Source organism: Lytechinus pictus, chromosome 11 (assembly GCF_037042905.1).
Source record: "Lytechinus pictus isolate F3 Inbred chromosome 11, Lp3.0, whole genome shotgun sequence".
Lineage (NCBI taxonomy): Eukaryota > Metazoa > Echinodermata > Echinoidea > Temnopleuroida > Toxopneustidae > Lytechinus > Lytechinus pictus.
In genome coordinates this window covers 4,622,431-4,635,105 of record NC_087255.1, presented here as the reverse complement: position 1 = coordinate 4,635,105, position 12,675 = coordinate 4,622,431, and the positions used below count along the sequence as shown (strand labels likewise).

At 38.0% G+C, this 12,675-nt stretch overlaps 1 protein-coding gene across 1 annotated transcript; it reads right to left on the bottom strand.

Moving 5' to 3' along the window:
- Window positions 1-255: 255 nt before the first annotated feature.
- On the bottom strand, window positions 256-12,434 carry LOC129271403 (uncharacterized). The gene is made up of 2 exons (XM_064106661.1): window positions 12,217-12,434; window positions 256-3,963 (listed from the first exon to the last, which is right to left on the bottom strand). Exon 2 carries the CDS (start codon window positions 3,843-3,845, stop codon window positions 2,139-2,141), a length of 1,707 nt encoding a protein of 568 aa, XP_063962731.1. The 5' UTR covers window positions 3,846-3,963; window positions 12,217-12,434; the 3' UTR covers window positions 256-2,138.
- Between the last annotated feature and the right edge of the window lie 241 nt (window positions 12,435-12,675).

The window sequence follows — 12,675 nt, the reverse complement described above, 5'->3', positions numbered from 1 at the left end:
TCAAATCATGATTCTGGCTTGAGGTCGCATAAACGCAGCCTAAACGCTGATTCTGTGAAATCGTGATTCATGTTTGTGTTTTGAATCATGATTCAAATCATGATTCAAATCACGATTCTGGCTTGAGGTCGCATAAACGCAGCCTATGAAACCTTCGGAATAACAAAACTTATTTTCTTTTCGGATTAATAAACTTCGGTATAATCTCTGAAATTGATTAATATTCGGGATTAATAACTATTTTTTTCATTTTTTGACGAAACGACATCTTGTGTTATGCAATTAGCGTGTTTCGGAATAACGAAAATTTGGAGAAATGTACATTCGGGGTAAAGCCCCAGTCATATAAAGACCCCCGACCACCCCGAATCTGATCCGGGGTGGTCCGGGGAAAGATCCACGTTGGTGCCTTGGGCATTCTTGGAGGTCCGTGTAGGTCCTTAAACGTCCGGGAGGCCAACGCGGCAGTTTTTGGCTTTCGAAATCATCCGGCGTCATCCGTGGACTGCCGTGTTGGCATGCAATCCGGGATGGTCCGTGTAGATGACGTGTTGGTCCGTGTAGCTGCCGTGTTGGTCCGTGTTGACGCCCTGATGATCCGTGTAGACCGGACGACATGCTCTGCTGGCATGGTCCGTGTAGATCCGTGAAGATGCAGTAGATGCGGTATACAGTCATCAACGCTCGTCGACGCTTAAAGGGGAAGTTCACCCTGAAGAAAACTTTGTTGTAAAAATAGCAGAAAAAATAGTAAAAAATATTGGTGAAGATTTGAGGAAAATCCGTTAAAGAGTAAGAAAGTTATTTGAGTTCGAAGTTTTGGATTTGTGACGTCATAGACGAGCAGCTGCCCCATGTGTTATGTAATATAAAATGCATGAATTTCAAATTTTGCATGGTTCCTGATGATTTATTTTTGTTTTCTATTCATGATCGGGTGTGAAATGATTTGTCTATTGATATACAGAAGGTATAGTGAAAACCATCTTCAATTTTCGGAGAAAATGACATTTCATTGATTTTTTACCATTCGCTATGTAGGAATGCTGCTCGCATATGACGTCACAAATCAAATAATTGAAATTCTAATAACTTTTTAATTATTTGATGAGTTTTTCTCAAACCTTCGGCAATATTTTTTATTATTTTTTCTGCTATTTTTACAATAAACTTTTTGTCAGGGTGAACTTCCCCTTTAATCCTCGGCAAAACTATTCCGGAGATCATGCTGACATTGCCGTGTTGATCCTTGAGGATCCGTGTCTATATTATGTGACTGGGGGCTTTACGAGGGTAAATGAAATAGAGCGTTCCCTCAAGGACAAATAATAAAAACTTGTGCACCTAACCGTGATCAATCATAGTTTTATGGACTAATGCACAGTTTTCCCATTTTTACTTTCATGCCAACCACTGTAACTTCATCAGAGAACGCTCTACCAGAAGACCTACTTAAGGAATTTTCTCCACTTTTCTTTATTTAATAACTTTCCAGATATTAGGAAGTTTTTGCATCGCGACGCCAGACCGAATTCAAGAACACAACAACATGTATGGAAAATGCCTGTCAAATAACAATGAACAGCTAGGAGGTCTTTGTCGAAAATTGGTGAACAGTTACAGAGCTGCCCAAAAAAAATTGCAAATAAGATTTTTTTTTGTCCAGCGTCCAGGACGAAACTGCTGTTTTAATTCCCAAATTTTCGATAAAGACTTATTGGTTAATGCTTTGTGTCATACATTAATTTTTTCTACGTTCTTGAAATCATTCTGCGCCACGGTGCAAAAACTTCTCCATGATGCACACGATCAATGTTGAAGCAACTAGGAGAACAAGTTCGATATATAGCCTTGGGGCATGGTGGTTTCCTGGGTCAGTCTGACGCCATTTTGACGAAGAACCTATGTAGCGATACCAAAAACGTATACTTCGCTATATATGACAATATTTATTGACCGATTTTCAGGCAGGCTCATTTCTGCTCTGTATCACGTGCCTGCATGGGAAGACCACACCCAAGAATACGCGTTAGACAATGGGCAAGGTTTCTTTGTCAGAGGCCCCCGCAGAGGCCACACCCAGTATCGATAATTCTGTTGAGAAATCTTAAACTTCTTGGGACGGTTATTACGATGGTTCACGTCGCTAGGGTGTTCTGTGCAAAAATATAGAGTCGGTCTTGAGAGCAGAATGCCATCTCCCCAGACAAGAACTGCTGCAGGTGGTCAGGGAAATTGTAGTTAGCCTCCTGCTTCGGTAATTTGTGCTCCGAGATGAGTGTCTCAATGTGTGTCAGTTCACGCGTGTAACGATCAATCGTGACGTAATTTTCTCTATTGCTCACCCAGGCAACGATGAGTGTTTGGTCAAGACACACTGCGGGGTAGGCGCACATGTCCCCATCCTTCCTGAGGGATTTCTTCGGTTGGCCGGTTTCTTCAGTCATGTCAAGGGTCAGGATGAAGTCAGCCCTTCCTTTGACCACCAGCAGCTTGTCCACTTTGAGATGGAAAAGCTGGATTGGGAGATGATCGGTGCATTCCAGTTCACGCAGAGCCTTTCCACCTTCAGGTGCGAATTCCTGGATCTTCATTGCCTTGGTGTACCCGATGAATACGTGATCGTAACCATTCACAGCCACCGTGCCATCCCCTCCTTTCTCTTTGTTTAGTGTCCTGAACGGCTTCACGTCCATTTTCTCAAGTTTCAACTTCAAGAGCATGTATATGGACAGGTGGTTCTTTTTGTCCAGTATGGCAAAACGACTTTCGGTCATGACAGCCATGTCCTGGATTGTGACACCATGGAGGTTTGTCATCTGCTGGTGGCCATCGCTGTTACAAATGGCCACCCCTGCTTTTCGAAAACCTATAGCAATCCGACCATCTTGCATGGTCGCCATGGTTTTCATCCCGTCCTTTATCAGGGGTACATCGTGCATGAGAATCCACGGATCATCGCTTTCAACAAGGTCCAATTCTGTTATGCCCCTAATAGATTTTCTTTTAAATCGCGGTACTGCCGTGTCTTTCTGCACCTTACATTCTTCGGACTCGCCTATCTTACAGTTTTTAAGCATTTCCTCAAATTGTTTGCAGCACATTTCGTGAGCCGTTAGTTTACCTCCAGATAACCGGACACCTTTGGCTTTCTGTACAGAATCTAGCACTGTATCTACAATACAGATCTGAGCATCGTTGTCAGTCTTTCTACCCTCCAGCATTTCATTGATCGCTTGTTCTCTCTGCTGATAAAACTTGATACGGGATTTCCTTTCCTGTTCTAAAATTTGCATCTTTTCCCTATAGTCCTCATCGACCATCGCAATAGACTTTTGGGTTATTTCCGCTGTTGATGCTTTTCGCTCTTCGATGAACTTCCCAAAAGATATCATCCAGTCTTTCGTTTTGTTTGCTTTGGTCACCAACTTGGTGATCTCTTCATCCTGGGTGACCTCCTGATCACGGGCATTGATCGTATTGTGTTCCACATGGTGATTGATGATGCAGAAGTAACAGACGTAGGTCCTGCAGTCACTGCAAAAGAAATCCTTGGCATCAGGATTGTGCCTGATGCTTGCAGTAATCAGCTTCCGCCTGCTAGAAGAGCTATCTTCAGATCTCCGCCGAGATGAAGAGCTACGATGTCTTTCTGTCTGACATCCCACTTCAACGCCGCTGCTGATTGGCCTGGTGCTCTCTTTCAACTGCTCAGTCTGTTCTGTTTGACACCCTTGCTCAAAGTTGGTACACTGTACATCATGCACAGTCATTGGATCAATAATGGCAATGGGTTTTACCGCATCATCCATCCTTCTGCGATGTCCATAAAAAGCATCCTCCATGAGGTGAAGGTCGGGTAAAAGATGGAAAACTCGCCGTCTGTTCTGCAAGTGCTGATCCTTGAGGCTGGTTACCCACTTTGTAAAATTTCATCAGATCCCGAGAGCTAACTTTATACTCCTGAATAAAAAAAAGACAAAAAGAAAAGGAATAAAATAATGTTTATTTCATAATACAACAAGAGGAAATATCTGGATCAATTTTGCAATGTAAGAATATGTAGATCACCAATAGAAAATTATCTACAAACCTTTCTTCGAACGTCAACTTGCCAAAAGTTATTGTATGAATCGGGAGACAACTAGTTTTTAATTCAATTCAATACCTGAATTTGTTCACTGTCGGATTGACAGGTTAAAAATACCCGTGTATAAACACAAATATTTCGAACCTATCTGATTGCTAAGAAAGCATGAATGCTTGTAAGCAAGCAACCAGAGGACCGACGGATTAAGGTCCTCTCCGAAGGACCTGTTAATGAGGATTATATGCCTTACCAAAGGGCACTAGCGCACCAAGTGGGAATCGAACCCGGGTCACCGGAATACGAATCCCCCGCTCTACCGACTGAGCTATCCCGCCTCCTTATGGTCAAAGTTTGTGCGCGATTCATGAAATAATATGGTAAGGATGCCATCATGGTAACAAGTCTTAGCAGCCAATTAAAATACAGATTTTCAAGCAAAAAAGTAACCATAATATATTGTGAAAGAAAAATATTTTAAGTCTTTATGAGACGTGCCCAAGATCGATGAAGTCGATCGACATCGCTAATCATGATCACGATGAGGGATTGACCGAGTGAGACCGATCAAACTTAGCCCTTTTTAAAGAGAATATACTTAATTTTGAAATCTAAAATGTGAATAGATTCTTCTTATTTTTAGAATGAAATGTGTTTTTTACCCTTTTTGAAAAATTATCATTAAGAATCTTACGCTTTGATCATTAGGTGCCTTTTCATGTAGCCTATTTTATGTATTTTCTGTATAAAATTTATTAATGAATATTCCGTTTCACATTCATGTCGCCCATCGTAACAACTGATGCTTTCCCTCATTGGGCATGTTGGGAGCCTAATTTTCAACAAGCTCTGCTTTTCATTTAGGCTCCTCGCTTTTATAACATTCGGTAGTGTACCTTATGTTAAATACTTATGTTCAATAGTTAATTTAATCGTGATACACTGGCCCGTATCCTGAAGTCCGGTTTAACTTAGACCACGGTCTAATTCTGTACTAAAATTATGGGAGCCAACATTTTTCAAAAAGCTGTTTTATTGTATATTTCTTATGTTTACTATTTTGTTTCCTTTTGCTTTCATAATGAAGAATAATATTTCAGTCATCATTCCCAGACAATTATGAACAATTTGAGTGTCATAATGAGTTAAAAAATTGGATGACTACTACTATTAGGGATTTGTGCCCCGATTGGCTCTCCATAGTTAAATCACAACTTTAAACCAGGGTTTGATTTAAACCTGAGTTCAGAATACGGGCCACTATGCTTAAGAATATACTGGTTATGTATACATACATATTGTTTAAAAGTGGAACAAATAAATTCAATTCAATTCAAATTCAAGGTAGGCTTATTGAAATTCGAGTAAATTTGTTCGAGGGCGCCCTTGGTCGGCGCACTGCAAAACAAAGATTTCAAATTAATCGAAGTGACCAATCAAGATCATTATTACGTGCAGACTATGTCCAAAACACTGACCAGCTAGAAACAATAATATTTTTTTCTTACAAAAGGTTTTCAAACCGGCAGTAGGAACTTTACCTATATAGGGCCTGATCCGATTGACAGCTCTACAATCAGAAATTAAATGAACTTTTCAAAGTTTGGAAAAGGTCGAAGTCCTCATACTAATACTTTGTTATCGAGGAGAAGCGTTAAACGAAAATAACTTTCTAATTTCCATCATTTTCTTAAACATTGATCAGTATTATATAAACAATTTTGGCTCATTTGGAATGTTTTGACAGCAAACTTGAGGAAATCCGGTAAAAAGAAAAGTACGGAAGCGAAGGAAATGGTAGGTTTCCTCGGTCTACAAAACAGGGATTTTGAGGGACATTGATTAAGCTGGGAAATACAATATCACGCACAAAAAGAACTGTGATCCGCTCAGTAATTCAAAACTGAGTAATAATAAATTTGAAATTCCTCCCAGTATACACCTCCCTTCCCGCCAATAAAGGGTGACTCAGCCATTGGCAGTCTATAAAGTACGTTTGTTATTATCCAAACTTTGAATAAACATTGTGTATTTTGCCCTTGCTATTCACCTTATTTGTATGGCCTCACAAGAATAGAATATCCAACGGTCTAGACAGAAATAACAATGGGTTTCACCCAATAACCAACGAAAAAACGAAAAACACTGTGAAAAATGTGCAATTTAGGCACAACATCCCGAACTTTTACGATGGGAATTCACAACATTCATTCTTTAAAAGTCTGTAAATCCATGATCAGCAAATGAAACAAAATCACAATGACACACTGTAAGAAAAAAAAGGTTCTTAGAGGTTCTGTGCTTGGCCCGTATTTGAACCGTTTAAAGGTTCCCTAAAAGGTTTCAAATTACCTTAAACAGCCACTTTAGAACCTTTTAAGGTTCTTTATAAAACACATTCTCTTAAGCACGTAAAGAACTTTTTTGGAACTCTATTTCTCGAACGTTCCAAATAAGGGACAATTATAGGGTTCCAATTCGCACCTTTTTTGTAAGAAAATTAAAAATGAAAAAAAAAATGAAAGGAAAAATGAAAAAAAAAAGATTAAAAAATGAAAATCCATATTTTATTGTTCGAAAAAGACATGAAATGAAATCCGAAAATTTGCTTTGCCCAATTGATCGTGGGCCCGACAGCCGCTGTGCAGCGCCAGATCGACGAGGTTCTATCCCTTTAAATCGTTGAACGCCAAACAGGGTAACAGCAACTCCCATCTTTTAACGTCTTTTGGTCTGACGCGGCCGGGGTTTGAACCCACGACCTCCCGGTTGTGAGACGGACGCTCTACCAATATTTCATCATTATTGATATTGGTGTCAAACTCATTGAAACTGATTCTATTTCATTTCAAAGATTTACTTTTTTTCACACAAGTTAGTTTCTACTAATTATATTACGGGTAGCACGCTGCAGAGCGTCTTTTAAAAGTAGAGGGGCATTTTGGGAGCAAAAAAGCTGACACCATTAGAAATAGGATATCGTTATGTGACATTAATATAATCATTCATGACCCATCTGAACATGCCATGCTACAAGATGAATACAAAAATTGAAACTGTCGTTCAATCTCTGTCATCTGCAAGGTAACAAAAGCCGACTATTCATTTGCGAGTGAGGGAAGTGAGCAAGGATGGGTAGTAGACATACGAGTTGCTCATAGTTGACCATCCACACTCTTAAAATGTTGGGCAGCATACTGTCCACACAACAATTGGTTAAAAAATTATCCAACTCAGGGTAGTTTTCAACCAATACTGCGTAGTTTTCAAACAAAGCACACATTATTTGTTTAAAACTACCCAGAATTTGATAAAGTTTTAACCATTTGTTGTGTGGACAGTATGTTGCCCAACATTTTTAATAGTGCATTAAAGAGTTAGTTCACCCTGATAAAAAGTTGGTTTAAAGAAAAGCAGAAAAAAAATATTGGTGAAGGTCTGATGAAAATTCAGCAAAGGATAAGAAAGTTAATTAGGCCTATGAGTGCTTAAAGTTCTTAATTTGCGACGTCATTTAGCGAGCAGCTCCCCATTATATCATACACTTTAAAAAAAGATTGAGTAAAATGTACCCAATACTGGGAAGAAAGGGACGAAGCATCTTTGTTGCGTATTTTTTCCCTCATATTGGGTAAAATGCAAGTTTAAAGGGTAAATTTCAACGCAACATTGCGTAAAATTTACAAAGTATTTGGTATAATTTTACTCCGGGGAAGAACAGGTTGGCTATTAAAATCCCTACGATTTTGTATTACATGAATTGTTAAGTTTGATTTTTGTTACATTGTTATATTATTTTTAATTATTTGATCATGTAATGCCTATTTTGTTTATATTTATGCATTTTTAATCGTGAATAAAAAACAACCAACCAACCCAGCAAGAATGCATGTTCCCATTTTACCTAGTATTTGGAAAACTGTTTTTAGAGTGTATATACATTTTTTTTTAACGGAACATGGTAAATAATGTTTTTTTCTTGTAGAACGGGGTATGAAATTATAAAAAAGACATTTTCCATCAATATCACAGGGCGTATGGGGGGGGGGGGCTGCTCATCTATGACGTCACAAAATAAAAACTTTAAATATTCATAACTTTGTTATTCTGTGACATATTTTCATCAAACCGTCTCCATTATAATTTTCTATTTTTGTTACAACCAGCTTATCGTCAGGGCAAACTTCCCCTTTATGACGTAAAAATGTCGTCGGATCAAACCAGGGGCCCGTTGCAGAAAGAGTTGCAATCAAACGCAACTTCAAAAAATAATGCGCAACTTGATATACAACCAATCAACAGCGCGCATTTAGGACTTGCGATTGATATTTTGACTTGCGTTTAAACGCAACTCTTTCTGCAACGGACCCCAGGGCCCCATCTAACAAAGAGTTACGATTGATCCAATCAGTGTCAACTGTATGGAAATCCATCCATACCATAATATTTTCGACAAGAAATTTGAACAATATCCTTAGTAAACAAAAAGAATCACAATGAATTTTAAAGAGAATGATGAATGTATGCATATACATCATATCTAGAAAATATTTTGAACTAACATAGATTTTAGATGTTGCTGGCCGTCCATAGTTGTTCTTGATCGGATCAATCGCAACTCTTTGTAAGACGGGACCCAGCATTTAGTACGCATTTCGTTCAATATATCCCATTGGGTACAAATAAGCAACCAAATACATAATCAGAATACAAGTACAAGTAGGAAACTAGAAAATAAAGAAAAAAAATGATCGCGAAAGAGGTATGCATTTCATCTAAATTTGTTTACCCTGGTTATTTCAAAAGATCTGAGTTGTACGCACTTCTCGTAACAGTAAGAAGGAACAGAATGTAAAATATCCACACAGGAACCCTTAAAAATATATATCTTACTTATGAGTCTGCGATAGTTTTATTTGTAAATTATAAATGCATAACCTTTTATTTAATTTCCTCTTCTTCAAACTAAAGTTAGTTAATATCAAACATAATTCCTCATCAAGCAATATGGTGTGAAAAAGATTCGAAACAACACCTTGAAAATCTGACACGCTTGTTTTTAAAACGAAAGCATAATATTTTGACGAGCCGTCACCATGAAAATTTCTTTCCCAGAACATATCAAACTCGTTTCGATCATGTGAAACTAATGTTCCTATTCAAGTCAGGCTGTTGTTGAAGTTATTACCCTATACACAATGTCACAATCGAGCGTTATTGAATATACTGAAAAAGGTGCAGTCACTGTCATGACTGTGGTATATGAATGACAAATGGAATTTCCTTGATGTGAGTCTAGCTCGGAATTGCCCTCGTGATATGTTTTTTTTCTGGGGGGGGGGGGCGCTTGAGGGCTCTGGCTCCCTAAAAGTTCCAAGACAACGAAAAAAAGGAGGATACAGAGAAGGGGAAAGGGGGGGGGGGGGGGAATTGATAAATGCTCAAGATCTATAATCTTTGTAAATATCGGCTACAGTTTCTACAGTATTTAATTTCAATCCATTCAATTATGTACACCGCTGGTTCGTCGCCTTGAAGACAATTTATGTCATAATTTATTACAACATAGAAATATTTCCCCGTCTTTTGAATAGTACCCACTCCTCTCTTATTCAAATTTAAGTCTTAATAAGTTTCATTTTCTTATTGTATATATTATGTCTCTTTGTATGCTATTATGTGTCATGTATATGTATTGTCTTTGTACAATGGCACACGTATATTGTTATTATTGTTATGAGCCATGGACCTGGGTTGAATGTGAAACTTCTTTTGACTGAAAAAGATGGAACAATCAAAATTTTCTCTTTATGAAATCTAAATTGGTCATTGGCTTTCTTGTTACAAAGGGATTGTATGATTCGTAATTTAGTGACTAAAGATTGCCAGTACGATGCATTGGGATGAATCATACTCCAGGGTCCCGTAAGACAAGGGTTAGCGATTAATCGTACGCTTGATTTTCAAAATTAATTGTATACATTATAGTCAATGCTAAGTCATTGCGAATGCTAAGCATTGTTTAACAGGCCCCAGGACCCGTTTCTAAAGGAGTTGCGTGTGTGTATTTGAGTTTTGTCAGACGTGTATCAATCAGATATGATTATTTACGTCTGGGACCGACCTTTAACGTCACCATCCGAAAAACGTGACCAGGGCTCGAACCTTTGCATCAATTTGTAACTTCCCCACATAGCTTGGATTACAGGCGCATGCCACAACGCCCAGTTGCGACAGATTCGAACCAATCCCATTTCGAAATTGATCTTAATGTGTGTAGTTAAGAGAAATGAAGTTAAGATCAATCGCAATTCGAGTTTGAATTCAATGCCAAGGGCTCCGTAAAACAAATATTTGCAACCAATCGCTAAATGACATTGACCTATCAAGATCATTGTTATATGTTCATTAATAAGGAACCTATCAGAATTGCTCTTTCATATATCATTTACAATCCATCTCAAACCTTGGCCCATGGTTGATATCATGACCAATCAATGTAAGCAGGTATGGTAAATGGGGTATGATTGTAACTCGATTTTTAGACTTCCGCAACAATTTTCGAAGTGGATTATGTGGTATATTTCACCAATTCATCATAGAGAAATTATTTAACAAAGAGTTATTAGCATATTATTTTCACCCATTTTCAACGCATAAAAGTAATGAAGAGTGTTTGTCATAATGGCACACATCCTGAATAATTTTAATTATAAGTAACATTTTTACGCCACTTTAGGCCTATAACCACCAAACATTAAACTATATTTTGCTTTATATAGAACGTTTGAATCAATTCATTTTTTTTCGACAGTTTTGCAACAATTTTCGAGGTGGTTATATGTGGTATATTTCAGAAAAATGCATAGAGAAATTATTCACCTTAATCATATATGCTCTCAGCAAAGAGTTATTATTATTAGAATATATTTTTACCCATTCGTGACAAACACTCTGAAATCCATTCCATGCATCTATCCTATACCGGATAAACCGTGTGCGTTACACCCTTTACAAGTGGGGGTGGGGGTGCACAACCCACGAATTTTCACTAGGATCCCTATATATAATTACTATTTAGGCAATAGATATGCTATTCTATATAGGCATATTCATAAGTTCTTATTGCAAGTATGTTTGTTGATACTATTTTCTAATTTTCTATATATATCTGATAATATTGGCCACAGTCATTTAAGAGTGTAATAAGTTATTATACAGTAAGATATATGAATAGCAAATAGGTAGGCCTACCCAATAATACTTTTTGTATTTGTGTGCTTGTGTTAGCATGTGAGTGAACATCGTCATCATTATAATCCCGGTGTTCAGTACACAGACATTGTTTATTCACGAGATCATAGTATCATCATGGTAAATATAAAGGTACAAAACAGTTGTTTACATTTATCATGGTCCAGTTTACTGCCGGTCCTACCACACAATGTATATAATATCATAACAATAGTCAGTTCTTGTATATAGCGCATAACACATTATGAATAACGTCTCTATGCGCTTCCAAAGGACTTGGATATTATTACCCCGGCTGTAGCTCAAGCAGCCTTTCCAGCGCTCAGCATTTCAAGGAATAAATTCCTGCCAGGTACCCATTCACCTCACCTGGGTTGAGTGCAGCACCTGGGTTGAGTACAGCACAATGTGGATACGTTTCTTGCTGAAGGAAACTACGCCATGGCTGGGATCTGAACACACAACCCTCTGTTTCGAAGTCCGGAGACTAATCCACTGGGCCACAACGCTCCACATATACATTTACTTCAAGAAATTATGAAATATATCATACATATATATTGGTATCCTGCCAGACGCATGAGGCCAGAACGAATAGGCCTAAACTAGCTCATGAGTGAGTTAAACAATAATAATAATAATAATAATTAACATTTATATAGCGCTTAATACAACAGTTTCTAAGCGCATTGGAAAGAGAAAAAAGAGGTAGCAAAATACAGTGAAAGAGAACAGGATATGGAATTAAGAGGACTGCTTAATGAGGTAAGATTTGAGGAGTGTTTTGAAAGATTCGACAGTGGATGCATTACGGATGGATCAATGCATTAAAAACTCCATATAAAACACATAAAAAAGATAGATTTCGTACTTACCGAGATCGAGACTAAAAGAGATGTTGGCCTGTGGCTTACTGGAAATGATGCCTAAATGTGTAGACAAAGACAAACTAGTCAAAGTCTGTACTTTCCTGCAAAATGTTGAACTTTGTTAGATATTCTGAGAGGAAGTGTATGTAAGCATGGATCCCCAATCGTGGCTATTATTGTAAACAGCGGATGCCAAAATGAACAGTTTTCGAGGACTTCCTTGCCTTTTGCCCACTTCGCTTCCCAGTGGAGGCCGTATAGGCTACTACAGAGCGTCCCAGAAAAAAGAAGACATTGTGATTTATCAGCTTATGCAAATGATTTTATTATATATTTTGTCTACCCCCATCTATACCGGAGACGTGCACTGCCAAAGATCTATATTCTTTCAAATCCAAAGCGAGATCTTGTACCCTTCAATGGACAGAACTTGTAAAATACGTGACCCAACAAAAGCATTTTTTA